Source organism: Nicotiana tomentosiformis, chromosome 7 (assembly GCF_000390325.3).
Source record: "Nicotiana tomentosiformis chromosome 7, ASM39032v3, whole genome shotgun sequence".
NCBI classification, from domain to species: Eukaryota; Viridiplantae; Streptophyta; class Magnoliopsida; order Solanales; family Solanaceae; genus Nicotiana; species Nicotiana tomentosiformis.
The window spans coordinates 108,154,280-108,169,192 of NC_090818.1; the positions used below are offsets into that span (position 1 = coordinate 108,154,280).

At 42.1% G+C, this 14,913-nt stretch overlaps 1 protein-coding gene across 1 annotated transcript; it reads right to left on the reverse strand.

The window, feature by feature from the left end:
- Nucleotides 1–828: 828 nt before the first annotated feature.
- LOC138896168 (uncharacterized) lies at nt 829–13,560 on the reverse strand. Its single transcript, XM_070180954.1, has 7 exons — nt 13,062–13,560; nt 11,296–12,294; nt 10,686–10,776; nt 9,926–10,274; nt 1,982–2,051; nt 1,052–1,351; nt 829–968 (listed from the first exon to the last, which is right to left on the reverse strand). The coding sequence occupies exons 1-7, from the start codon at nt 13,558–13,560 to the stop codon at nt 829–831; spliced, it is 2,448 nt and encodes an 815-aa protein (XP_070037055.1).
- Between the last annotated feature and the right edge of the window lie 1,353 nt (nt 13,561–14,913).

Genomic DNA, 14,913 nt, shown 5'->3' on the forward strand with positions numbered 1-14,913 from the left:
ACTGGATGTACAAACTCCAATTTGGAAGGCATGTCTAACTCATATGCTACTCGGCCTACTCTGCGTATAATCTTATAAGGTCCAATGTACCGAGGGCTAAGCTTTTCTTTCTTACCGAATCTCATAACGCCTTTCATAGGTGATACCTTTAGGAATACCCAGTCATCTACCTGAAACTCCAAGTCTCGTCGTCGATTATCTGCATAGGACTTCTGACGACTATGAGCTGCTAATAGCCTTTCCGTATAAGTTTAATCTTCTCAACTGCCTATTGTACCAACTTTGGTCCTACTAACTTAGTTTCCCCAACCTCGAACCATCCGATAGGTGACCTACACTTCCGTCCGTAAAGAGCTGCGTATGGAGCCATCTGAATGCTGGAATGATAACTATTATTATATGCGAACTCAATAAGTGGAAGATGATCATCCCAGTTAACCCTGAAGTCCATCACACAAGCCCATAGCATATCCTCCAGTGTCTGAACACTACGTTCAGCCTGACCATCTGTCTGGGGATGAAATGATGTACTAAGACTTAACTGAGTCCCCAATCTTTTTGGAAGGACCTCCAGAAATTAGCTGTAAACTGAGCACATTTATCTGAGATAATAGATATAGGGACACCATGAAGTCGTACTATCTCCCTAATGTAAAGCCTTGCATAATCCTCTGCTGAATAAGTAGTCCTGACAGATAAAAAATGGGTTGCTTTTGTAAGTCTATCAACAATAACCCATATAGAATCGAACTTACGTTGGGTATGAGGTAAGCCTATGATGAAATCCATATTAATCACTTCCCATTTCCAAGTTGGAATCTCTATAGCTTATAATAATCCACCAGGTTTCTGATGCTCAATCTTAACCTGCTGACAATTAGGGCACTGAGCAACAAACTTTGCTATATCCTTCTTTATTCCATCCCACCGATATATTCCCTTGATATCATGATACATATTCGTCACTCCTGGATAAATAGAATAACGAGAATAGTGAGCTTCTCCCATAACCTGCTGGCGCAACCCTGCCACATTAGAACACATAATCGACCTCGATATATGAGGACTCCATCTCCTGTAATCTCAAATGGTGTATTCTCCTTTTGAGGGGATGTATCTCTATAATGATCTAGCACATGATCCTCATACTGGCGTTCCTTCACTTCAGTAACTAAAGAGAATGTTGCCGTATCCTGAATAGTAACTCCGGTATCACCTGAGTCCAGTAATCGAACTCCAAGACTAGCTAGCTGATGAATCTCATGGGCTATCCCACACATCTCTGGCTGTAAATATGACAGGCTACCCATAGATCTACAGTTGAGGGCGTCAGCTACTACATTCGCCTTTCCTGGATGGTATAAAATATCAACATCATAGTCTTTTAGTAGCTCCAACCATCGCCTTTGGCGTAAATTCAATTCCTTTTGATTGAAGATATATTGAAGGCTCTTATGATCCGCATATATATCAACATAAATGCCACACAAATAGTGCCTCCACATCTTTAGTGCATGAATCACCGCGGCTAACTCTAAATCGAGGGTCAGATAATTCTTCTTGTGCTTTCTTAGTTGTCTTTAAACGTAAGCGATTACTTTTCATGGTTGTTCTGCCACTTATTGCATGAATACATGTCTTATCTCATTGCCCACAAATACTGGAATTTCCTGTAACTCATACGATCTCAAATATCATCTTTTGATTTTTTTTTTCTTCCCGTTCATTAGCCACGATAGGTGCCACATTCTTATGGAGTGCATACAATGTTATTGTGAGACTGTTGTAACAAGACCATTTCTTCCTTATGTCACTATGCTTAAGTTGAAGCCTTCTTCCTTATTCTCTCAATTAGTCTTTCTTTGTAGTACTTAAGAGAGACCCTTTGACTCTTGTAAAGCTGCGAGCTTATTACATCGTATACCCGAAAGAATTTTTTTTTGACATTCTTACTCACCTATAATTATCCTTAATTACTTACCTTCGCACTCTTGTGCTCGTAAGGTTGATTCTGAAATGAATTTTTTAACTGTATAACCCCCAACTCCTATCTGAATATTTCTCAAGGATTACAATGTTATCATATTTGCAAGACTGAATTCCATATGTTGGGTTCCACTATGTTTATCTTGCACAACCTGCTGATTTGTCTATATTCTCTTGTTTAGACATGGCTAGGCTCTTCCTGAATCAACTACTAACTACGCGTTAGTCCATTCTCATATATATATTCTGCGTAATATCTCTTGGGTTATATCCTTTGTCTTAACTTATCCCGCACACTGGCTCCTTATGTGTCCAGTGTTCATTTGCACTTATTTATCAATAACATCTAGTGATAGAACCCTTACTGCCTCTCCCCGTCGCCATGCTTACATAATGTTTTGGAATCGTATCATATCCATAGGATCTGAATAAATGCAATCTCATTCCTTTCGACTTTCTACCACATTCTTCCTTTACTATTCCATAGTTACCTTAACCGCATAACTCCGACTTAATACCATATCACACCATCTTCCCCCCTTTAGGGGAGTACTAACATTTATTGCTATGAAGATTTACCTATAAATGTTTCACCTCTTCATATTTGGCGTCTTTTCACATCTTCACGGACTCTTACTTGCCTTGTGGTAACCCTTCTATACCAGGGATAATTTAATTTCTTACACACAAAGGTGACACCTAGTGTAACTAGCACACTTAGTACCTTAAGCTTAACTCCGCTCACATCGCTTGTTTTAAGGAAACTTCTTCTTAAATGACCTTTAAAGGTTATTCTTCTATTGTCCATTCTATTATTGCCGGAATGCGATCTCTGAAATTCTCACGATATCGACTATTACCAAATCCTTCGGTCCCGAATTCATGTTCAGTTTACCTTATTCACTAGTCCATACTAATTTCTATTACTCTGGGGGTCTAACTTTTCCTTCTGGTAATCACGTATAAGTCACCAACTCATTTCTCGAAATGGGGACATGACTTTATGGCTTATACTCTTTTATTGTCTCAAGGCATGTAACTTCTTGTCTTTTCCTTCACTTGACTATAGAATCTGTAGTCCTGTCATATTTTGATTTATAATTATCATCCATTTATCACATCTTACTCATAATACTTTATTTACTTCCTTCTTATTCTCCTGCTAATATTTCTGTCTATCACCTTATTATGAAAACTTCTTCAAAACATTCTTTCACTTTTAGCCCCCCTTGATTCAACTCACTAGCTCTTAGGGTCGCCTAACACTCTCTCTTTACTAGCGACGAGAGCCATACAAAGGTAAATATTTATCCCTTCTAGGATTCCAATGCCCATCTTCTAAAATTTCTGAACATTCTAGTATTCATATCTGATTGTACTATTCTATAGTGCACCATCTGGGTGTCTCACAAGGAGAACCATTACCATATTTGCAATATCCCTTGGAAATGTGAGCTAATGATAACAATCCATCCATAATTTTGGGTTACTCTAGCCCCAGTTGGATGCTGATATCCCATCCTTCTCTTAAATTATATCTGTTAGCTCCCACAGGGCATAACTAAAATGGGTGTTGTCAAATGAATATATCTTTGTTATTGTTGAAAGTAACTTGGAATGGTTATATTTCTCTGCCTGAATTGTAAATACAGATAATCTTCACTAACTGGGTACCTCGTATCCTTCTTCACCTAGATTCTTTTACTTGTTGAAACTTGTATCTATTTTCTAATTCTCTCGTTGCTTTTTACCATAGGGGTAGATAAATATTCATGCCTTAGGGCTCCTTATCAAGAGGATCACATGTGGTAGTACACACATATCTCCTGAAGGCCTTATATTTACTCATCATAAGCATGACGCAAAATCGAGTTCCTCTCACTCAACTCTTCCACAACCACATTCAATTTCTTACCAACTGTCTTTTTGGATGTAGATATCGTTGTATAACAAATAAAATAGAATTTAGGAGTTTGAATTTCTTACAACTGAGCTACACCACACGATCTAGAGTAAGAAGAAAGAGTGACAGTCCTAAATACCCTGTAGCCTCCTGCTTATAAGTGTGGTGCACAACACACCCATAAACAAGACTCTACTAGACACGGCTTGTAGACTCCCTAGGACGAACCTGCTCTGATACCACTTCTGTCACGACCCAAATCGATGGGCCGCGACGGGCACCCGGTACCTTACTCAACCGAATACCAACATAACGTATCTTTTTGTATCATGCTATCATGGGTAAATGAGACGGAAAGGCTGTCGTAGGATAGCTAGAATAAAACATGTAATACCAACTTGGGCCTATAAGACCAAAATGATCACTCGTACACTAAACGTAGGCCGACAAGGCCATACAATCTTTTATGTACATGGAATATGTCTACAAGCCTCTAAGAGTAGATAAATACCATAAAGGTCGGGACAGGGCCCCGCCATACTAAACAATCCACGTCCGATTCATACTGACCAACTAAGCAACTCCGGAGAAAATAGAGCGCACCAACATCTTCCGCTGAGCTGATAGCCTACTTGGAGAAATCTCAACCTGTCTATTGGGACCTGCGGGCATGAAACACAACATCCCCAGGCAAAAGGGACGTCAGTACAAATAAAGTACCGAGTATGTAAGGCATGACAGTAGTATATAAAAGATATGAAAGAAACATGGAGTAAATAACTCAACCTGTACTTATGAGTAGCACTGTGAATCATGAAAATTTATAATGTCATGCATGTGCGTATAAATGTCATACCATGCATAGGTATATGCATATATAATATCATCAAGCCTCTGAGGGCATCCCATCATATCATCTCAGCTACTGTGGGCAAAATCATCAACGTATACCAGTTGATCAGGTGGTGGTGCGTATATAACGACATAACATTTTCCCATATCCCATATACATATAGTATACGTGTATATAACGCCATTTGGTCATGGTTCAATGTACATGTATACATGAATGAAATGCATAAGAAGTACGTTAATAAGATTTCTCAAAATGTCATAAGATCACTATGCCTTTGATTAATATTATGAAATAAACTTTATCAACTTGCGTATTTTTCTGAAACCCACGAACAGATGATAGAATAATAAGACACATGGGGAATCAATAATATAGACATCCCTAGTATTTCTATGAATAGAGTCATTTATGAAAGTTGCGTATTTGCTCGTTTCGTTTGTATCGTACGGATCATGCCAAAGGAAAATGAGGGATAGCCTTAACATACCTTAACTCCGTTGGGTCCTTAATATATTCCAAGAAATTCTTCAAACAACTCAACTCAATCTACCACAGCATAAGGAGATTCAAAATCAATGCTGAGTAAAGGCTAAATCCGCAACTTAAACTAGTAGCTCGTTTACGTAAATCTGGGCAGCATCTCCCCTGAACTAGGCCCTCCTCCAATACCATATACCAATTACAACAAGAACACAATAATAAAAACATGTAAGAATCATTTTCCAACCTTATATCCATCACAATATACCACAAAATAACCCACACATCCTAATCACTTCATGCATAAAACGACAACCAAAGTAGTGTCAAACAACTAAAAACATATAACGACGAACGACCAGCCCACTATTCCGTCATTATGTGCTGTTCCTCCACACCATTTGTCCTACAAAACTCCATTAAACTGTAAAAAAATATACAGCCCAAAGGCAGCACGAAACAGCCCACAAAACAGTCCACTACAAGTCAAATAACTCGAACTCGAGACTTCCGATCACCATCCCGTGAGTTCTAACTATTAGGAAATAAATTTATCAACATTGCTTGATATTAAAACACTTAAATACAGAAAGTATACATTTTCTTAACTATAAAATACCTTCCAAAACTCAAACTACAAAGAAAAAGAGAGGCGATATAGCGATACTTACGTCATAGGGATCGTTTTAATGTTAATACTTCTTGATTTCCGTGCCCGAGATGATAATCTTGTTTGAAGCTCTTGCCGAGAACTTAAGAGTAAACTTAGGGGTGTTATTTGGGTGTGTTCTCTGGAAAAATGGAGAAAGAGACGAGATGGGATGTAAATATCCTATTTTTTAAAAAAGTCAAAAAGGTGCTACTTGGCACCCTATGATTGGTCCTTCTTCCAATGCTTATAACTTTTTATCCGGGTGTCGTATGAACAAACGGTTAAGAGCGTTGAAAACTATATTCCAATACCTTCAATTTGGTATATAATATGTCCCAAAACGGCCTCATATAACACACAAAATTTATTTCTCAAAAAGCTCTTTTACAAGGCAAATCCTTAGTCGGTTTTTCCGCAACTTTAATCCGATTTTTTCCAAACTTCATATTTTCCATCCAAACATCATATATAGCCATATTTTGACTTTAAAATTATTTAAATCATGATTAACAAATCTCATATTCATTACGTCACCTTAGGACGCAAAGGGTGTAACATGACAGTTCATTAACAGGAAGAGATAAGTTCTTCTTTCAAAATTAAAATTTCAATTTCGGTCATATTATTTAACAACTTACATTTCAAGGCATTTAATCAGTATAAATCACGGAGAGTTCCAAATAATTGACATGCGCAATTATGCCGAGGTCGTATGAGCCGGTCCAACATAATATTAAATTGTGCACTGCCGGAGGGTCGAACGGTGCGAACCATAGATGCATCTATTTACTACCGAGGCGCTTGACCAGATCCACAAATAAAAATTTATTTTCAAGAAAACACACATTTCCCATTTACAGTCAAGTATTTCATACAAATCCTCAAGTAAGTGAGTATAACCTTCTATAATTATTCTATCAACATCCAGCATGACTTAAGTCATTATTTTAGCAAGTAAGGACGCAAGAATTTTAAATATAGTATGATACGGGTCCTAAACTACCCGGACGATAACATGATAATAGCTACGTACGGACTCTCATCACTACGTACATACGTAGCCCCCACAGATAGGTACAACCATCTATTTAATTCACCTATGGGGTTAAATTCTCTCTTACAACGTTAGAAATGAGACTTACCTCATCTCAAAGATTACTTCCCAATTCAAGAACGTGCTCAAACTTCCGAATTTGACCCCAAATGACTCGAAGCTAGTCAAACATTACATAATTCAATCTATGCTCAAAAGTTCATAATTCCACCATTTATGTGATTACCCAACCTAAATTGCAAGATTCTTAAAATTCACCCTCGGGCCCACATGCTCGAATTCCGGAAATTGTAAAAGAAAGTTATTACCAATAACCTTAAGAACATAAATATATGATTTTTACTAAATTCCATAACAAAAATCGTGGTTAAATCTCATTTTTATCAAAAACCTTGATTTTCACCTACACCCATGATTTTCACTAATTTACATGTTATAATCTACCCATAAATTATGTACTTAACTCAGATTAAGTAGAAATTACTTACCTCACCAATCTAGGTCGAAATCCCCTCCTTCAAAGCTCTCAAATCGTCTAAGAATGAGAGAAAATGTGATAAAAATGGCCTAAGTACGTATTAAATGAACCCCCACTGCCCAACGACTTTCGCACCTGCGGTGCCTTGGCCGCATTTGCGGTTTCGCACCTGCGGCAACTACCTCGCAGGTGCATTTTTCCCTCACCTGACCAGTCTCCGCATCTGCGGACAGAAGGGGCCGCTCCTGAGGGCCTAGTCGCACGTGCGACCACATCTCTCGCACCTGCGGTCACGTAGGTGCGCCCAATCTTCTACATCTGCGATTCCTGGGCTGCCCTTGATCTCATGTTTCTGCGACTCGTGGCTCGTACCTATGGCTGGCCAAGCACAGGTGCGATTATGATAGAACCCTGATGCTTCAGTTGTTGCTTCCCAAATCAAAACTTAGTCCAAGCCTCATCCGATTGATACTCGGGGGCCCTGGGGCCCTGCCCGAACATACCAACAAGTTGGGAATCATAAAACGGACTCGCTCGAACTCTCGGGATGCCTAAAACAATATTAAAACTAAGAATCGTACCCCAAAACCAATTGAATCAAACTTAAGAACTTCAAGTTCTTCAATTCACTTCCAATGCGCCGAAACGTAATTAAATTACTCGGAATGACACCAAATTTTGCGTGCAAGTCTTAAATGACATTACAGAATTATTCCCTTTCTCGGAATTCCGTTTGGACCTCGATATCACCAAAACCCACTCCAAACCAAATTTAAAGAACTTCAAAGTTCTTCAAGAACCAACTTCCACTACTAGGCGCCAAAACGCTCCCGGGTCATCCAAAACCCGATACGAATATATGCCCAAGTCTGAAATCACCATACGAACCTATTGGAACTGTCAAATCCCGATTCTGAGGTCGTTTACTCAAAATGTTGATCGAAGTCAAACTTGGCCTTTTAGGCCAACCTTAAGGAACCAAGTTTTCCGATTTCAACCCAAACTCTTCTAAATCCCGAACAAACCATACCCGCAAGTCATAAATCAGAAAAAACAAGTACGGGAAGTCTTATTTAGGGGAACGGGGTTCTAGTAAGTAAAACAACCAGTCGGGTTGTTACATTCTCCATCTCTTATACAAACGTTCGTCCTCAAACGGGTTTAGATTCATACCTGAAGTGCTGAATAAGTGGATATCTGCTCCGCATGTCCTCCTCAGACTCCTAGGTCACCTCCTCGACTGGTTGGCCCCTCCACTAAAACTTTACCGTAGAAATCCTCTTGGATCTCAACCGGCGGTCCTGTCTAGAAATAATAGCAATTGGCTCCTCTTCATAACCCAGGCTCTCATCTAACTGAATAGTGCTGAAATCTAACACATGTGACAAGTCGGCATGATATCTCCGGAGCATAGACACATGAAAAACTAGATGAACCCCTGATAGGTTGGGAGGTAAAGCAAGCTCATAAGCAACCTCCCCAACTCACCTCAACACCTCAAATGGTCCTATAAACCTTGGGCTCAACTTGCCCTTCTTTTCGAATCTCATAATACCCTTCATCGGCGAGACCTTCAAGAGAACTTTCTCGCCGACCATAAATGATACATCACGCGCCTTATGATCAGCGTAACGCTTCTATCTGGACTGTGTTGTGTGAAGTTGCTCCTGAATCAACTTTACCTTTTCCAAGGCATCCTTTACCAAATCAGTACCATATAACCTAGCCTCGCCGGGATCAAACCACCCGATGGGAGAACGACATCGCCGACCATATAAAGCCTCAAATGGAGCCATATCGATGTTGGACTGATAACTGTTGTTGTAAGCAAACTCGGCCAAAGGCAAGAACTGATCCCACTGTCCCCCGAAGTCAATCACACATTCTCTTAGCATGTCCTCTAATATCTAAACTGTCCGCTCTGACTGGCCGTCGGTCTGTGGATGAAATGTTATGCGGAGCTCTACACAGGTCCCCAACTCACTTTGTATGGCTCTTTAGAAATGTGAAGTGAACTGAGGGCCTCTATCTGATATGATGGAAACAGGCACACCGTGCAACCGAACTATCTCCCTAATATAAATCTGGGCCAACTTCTCTGAAGTATATGTAGTCACAACCGGAATGAAGTGTGCCGACTTGGTCAACCTGTCGGCAATGACACAAACTGCATCAAACTTTCGCAAGGTCTGCGGTAACCCAACTACGAAGTCCATGGTAATGCGCTCCCATTTCCACTCAGGTATAGTCATTTGCTGAAGTAGGCCACCTGGCCTCTAGTGTTCATACTTGACCTGCTGGCAATTTAGACACCTAGCCACATACTCAACTATGTCTTTCTTCATCTGCCGCCACCAATAGTGTTGTCTCAGGTCACGATACATCTTCGTAGTACCTGGATGAATAGAATACCGAGAACTGTGTGCCTCATCTAGAATCCTCTCTCTTAAGCCATCGACATTAGGAACACATAGACGACCCTGGAGTCACAGAACACCATCATCGCCAATAGAAACCTCCTTGGCACTACTATGTAGTATTGTCTCTCTAAGAACTGCCAAATGTGGATCATCAAACTGCCGAGCCTTAATCTGCCCCAATAGTGAAGACTGGGCAACAACACATGCAAGAACCTGACTGGGCTCTGAAATATCCAACCTCACAAGTCTGTTAGCCAAGAACTGAATGTCCAAATCTAGTGGCCTCTCCCCTGTTGAAATGAATGCCAAGCTACCCATACTCTCTACCTTTCTGCTTAAGGCATCCGCGACCACGTTTGCCTTGCCCGGATGATAAAGAATGGTGATGTCATAATCCTTCAGTAACTCGAACCATGTACGCTGCCTCAAATTGAGATCCCTTTGCCTAAACAAATACTGTAAGTTGTGATGATCAGTATAAACCTTACATGACACCCCATACAGATAATGCCTTCATATCTTAAGAGCATGAACAATCGCGACTAACTCTAGATCGTGCACATGGTAATTCTTCTCATAAATCTTCAGCTGACGCGAAACATATGCAATAACTCACCCCTCATGCATCAATACACAACCCAAGCCAACGCGTGAAGCGTCACAATATACCGTATACATCCCCGAGCCGGAAGGCAACACTAGAACTAGTGTTGTAGTCAAAGTTGTCTTGAGCTTCTGGAAGCTCGCCTCACAATCATTGGAACAACAGAACGGAGCACCCTTTTGGGTCAATCTAGTCAGAGGTGCTGCAATGGATGAGAAACCCTACACAAACCGGCGATAATAACTTGCTAACCTCAGGAAACTCCTAATCTCGATCACCAAAGTGGGACGAGGCCAACCCTGAACTGCCTCAATCTTCTTGGGATCTACCTTAATACCTTCTCCTGATATAATATGCCCCAAGAATGTCACAGACTCTAGCCAAACCTCACACTTGAAGAACTTAGCATATAGTTTATGTTCTCGCAAGGTCTAAAGTACCACTCTCAAATGCTGCTCGTGCTCCCCCAAGCTACGTGAGTAAATCAAGATGTCATCAATGAAGACAATAACAAAGGAATCAATATAAGGCCTGAACACCCGGTTCATCAGATCCATAAGTTCCGCTGGGGTAGTAGTCAAGCCGAAGGACATCACTAGAAACTCATAATGGCCATATCTAGTATGAAAGGTCGTCTTCGGAACATCTGAGTCCCGAATTTTCAACTGATGGTACCCTGACCTCAAGTCGATTTTAGAGAACACCCTAGCACCCTTCAACTGGTCAAACAAATCATCGATACGCGGCAACGGGTACTTGTTCTTGATGGTAACCTTGTTCAACTGGCGGTAATCAATGCACATCCGCATAGTCCCATCTTTCTTCTTCACAAATAACATTGGTGCACCCCAAGGTGATATACTTGGTCTCACAAACCCCTTTGCTAACAACTTCTCAAGTTGCTCCTTCAACTCCCTCAATTCTTTCGAAGCCATACGGTACGGTGGGATAGATATAGGTTGGGTGCCTAGAGCCAAATCAATACAGAAATCAATATCACGATCTGGAGGCATGCCTAGAAGGTCATAAGGAAACACATCGGCGAACTCCCGGACTACTGGCACTAAATCAATCGCCGGAGACTCTGCGGTGGTATCCCGAACATAATCTAGATAAGCCAAAAAACCCTTCTCGACCATATGTCGAGCCTTCAGGAAAGAGATGACCCGAGTAGCTGTACTAACCAAGGAACCCTTCCACTCCAATCTCGGTAATTCTAGCATCGCTAAGGTAATAGTCTTGGCATGACAATCAAGTATGGCGTGATATGGGGATAACCAATCCATGCCCAGAATGACCTCAAAGTCGATCATATCAAGCAACAGAAGGTCTGCTCTAGTTTCGTAACCACAGAATATGACCACACAGGACCAGTAGATCCGATCCACAACCAAAATATTGCCCATAAGAGTGGACACATAAATAGAAGTACCCAAGGACTCGCGAGGAATATCCAGAAAATGAGAAAACATAGATGACACATATGAATAGGTAGACCCTGGATCAAATAACACCGAAGTATCCCTACTGCATACGGAAATAATACTTGTGATTACGGCATTTGAGGCTGATGCATCTGGTCTGGCTGGAAAAGCATAGAATCTGGCTGGAGCGCTGGCGGGCTGACCTCCGCCTGACTGAACAGTAGTTGACTGGCCTTCCCCTGCCTGGCCTCCGCCTCTAGGATGGCCCCTGCCAGCCTGCCCTCCACTGGTGGACGGACATCCGGTGCTATAATCATGGGCTGCTGACCCTGTTGCACTATCTTGCCCTGAAGCCTGGGGCAGAATCTCATGTGATTGAGATTTCCGCACTTGAAACAGCCCCTCGGTGCGATGATATACTACCCTGATGTCTGACCCTAATGGCATGTAGACCCACTGGAAGAAGCCTGAATAGTCGGTGGGCGGTATGAACTCTCCAGCATGGCACTAAAATAAAAGCTGGAAGAACCCTGGATGGCTGGTGGGCGGTAAGAACTCTCTGGTATGGCGCTAAAATAGGGGTGCGTTGGAGCACCTCGAAGAGGTGGTGGTGATGAATATGGGGGCCTGCTAGGCTGGCCCCTCCCAAACTGACCTCTGCCCCTAGCCGGGGCATCTCTAAACACTCTAGAGAAACGGGCCCTCTTGTCCTGCTGCATCTCCCTCTCTGACGGTAGCCCTCAATCCTCCGAGCAATCTCTACTACCAGTTGATAAGAAGTCCCCATCTCAACCTCTCGGGCCATATTGGCCCTAATACCGGAGTACATCCCCGCAACAAGCCTCTGCACTCTCTCTGCGTACGTAGAAAGTATCATAAGTGCATGGCGAGACAACTCAGAAAACCTCGCCTGATAGTCGGTCACTGACATCTGATCCTGCTCAAGCTGCTCAAACTGATACCGCAACTCTTCCCTCTCGGAGAGTGGAATATACCTGTCCAGGAAAAGCTGTGCAAATTGGCCCCAAGTCATGGGAGGAGAAACCCGCTGGTCTGCCAAGAAGATAAGACTACCACCATCTACGAGCCTTGCCCTCCAGCTGAAAAGTAGTGAAGTCAACCCCATGAGACTCCAGTATCCTCATGTTGTGAAGTATGTCCCTGCACCTATCAATGAAATCCCAGGCATCCTCATGACACTCGCCTCCGAAGACAGGAGGGTGTAGCCTAGTCCATATGTCCAATAACTTTTGTGGCTCGCCGGCCGTAGCTGGTCTAGGATCAGGCGCAGCTGCTGCTACTGGCTGGGCTCCGGCCACGGGTAGTGTACCCGGGGTCTGATATACTGCAGTTACGTGCCCATGAGCCTGAGCAGTAGGGGTTTGTGCTCCTCCTCCTGCCTGAGATGTGGCAGTGTCCGCTGGCAATAAACCAGCCTGGGTCATAGTGTCCATGAACCGCATCATACGGCCCATGACCTCCTGAAAGCCCGGTGCTATCATGAAATCTACCGTGGCTAGCTCTGCGGCAGGCACCTCGCCCTGCTCCTCAATAATGGTATCCTCCACTGGATTCACTAGTGGTGCTACTGGGGCAGCTCTGGGACACCCTCGTCCCCTACCTCGGGCTGGTGCCCTCCCTCGGCCTCTGTCTCGGCCTCTAGCAATGGGGGGAGCAGCCCCTCCCGGATCTGGAACATCCATCGTACGTGTCCTCACCATCTGTGAGAGAATAGAAGAATGAAATTTAGCATACCATCAACTGCACGATAGGAGATGAATAATAAGTAGTTTTCTAACACCCGATAGCCTCTCAAAGATAAGTATGGACGTCTCCGCACCGATCCTCAAGACTCTACTAGGCCTGCCCATAACTTGTGAGACCTACGTGAACCTAGTGCTCTGATATCATATTGTCACGACCCAACTCCATGTCGGGCCGTGATGGCGTCCAGCACCGTTACTGGACAAGCCAACAATGAACAACTTAGTGATTTCCCATTTTTGTTTATTAAGAAATTCCAACAGTTAGCTTTACTTACATAAGCATTTGATAAATAACGGATTTTTAAGGCAAACAAACGAAAACATCTAAGAGCAGTTATAACTATTGAACTACAACCCAAAAATCAAAGTCTACTAATACGTGCCAAGATCTAGTGTCACAAGTGTGTGGGCAATTAGTAGAATATACAAATGATGACTATCCTACTGTCTGAAACAGAATAGACAGGTAAAAACAAAAAAGAAACTCTGGCATGCTGCTGAACGGCTCAGAAGGGGGGGCAGTTCACCGTGAAGTCTCGGTCCAAGATCAGATATGCGCGCCGGGCTAGTAACTAGATGCACCAGCCTCAGATCCTGTACAATTAAGTACAAAATCGTAGTATGAGTACATAAAAAATATGTACCCAGTAAGTATCCCGCCTAACCTTGAAGAAGTAGTGACGAGGGGTCGACTTGAAACTTACTAGGGCCAATAATAATGTAATTAAAGTGTTATGCTAAGTATAGATATCATGAATAATACTGACAGTTCAATAACGGGAAGAGACAAGTTCTTCTTTCAAAATTAAAATTTCAATTTCGGTCATATCATTTAACAACTTACATTTCAAGGCATTTAAGCAGTATAAATCACGAAGAGTTCCAAATAATTGACATGCGCAATTATGCCGAGGTCGTACGATCCGGTCCAACATAATATTAAATTGTGAACTGTCGGAGGGTCGAACGGCGCGAACCATATATGCATCTATTTACTACCGAGGCGCTCGGCCCCGATCCATAAATAATAATTTATTTTCAAGGAAACACACATTTCCCATTTACAGTCAAGTATTTCATACAAATCCTCAAGTAAGTGAGTATAACCTTCTATAATTATTCTATCAACTTCCAGCATGACTTAAGTCATTATTTTAGCAAGTAAGGATGCAAGCATTTCAAATATAGTATGATACGGGTCCTAAACTACCCGGACGATAACATGATAGTAGCTACGTACGGACTCTCATCACTACCTACGTACGTAGCCCCCACAGATAGGTACAACCA

Bases quoted from the DNA above. Each gene is read 5' to 3' on its own strand.
- LOC138896168 (XM_070180954.1), bottom strand. From the start codon at position 13,560: ATGGATGTTCCAGATCCGGGAGGGGCTGCTCCCCCCATTGCTAGAGGC. The intron at 10,777-11,295 runs GTATATCACCTT...ATATTATATCAG, and splicing joins AAAGGGGTTTGTGAGACCAA to GAGAAGGTATTAAGGTAGAT. The intron at 2,052-9,925 runs GTTTCTATTGGC...AGAAATATTCAG, and splicing joins TACATAGTAGTGCCAAGGAG to ATAGGAGTTGGGGGTTATAC.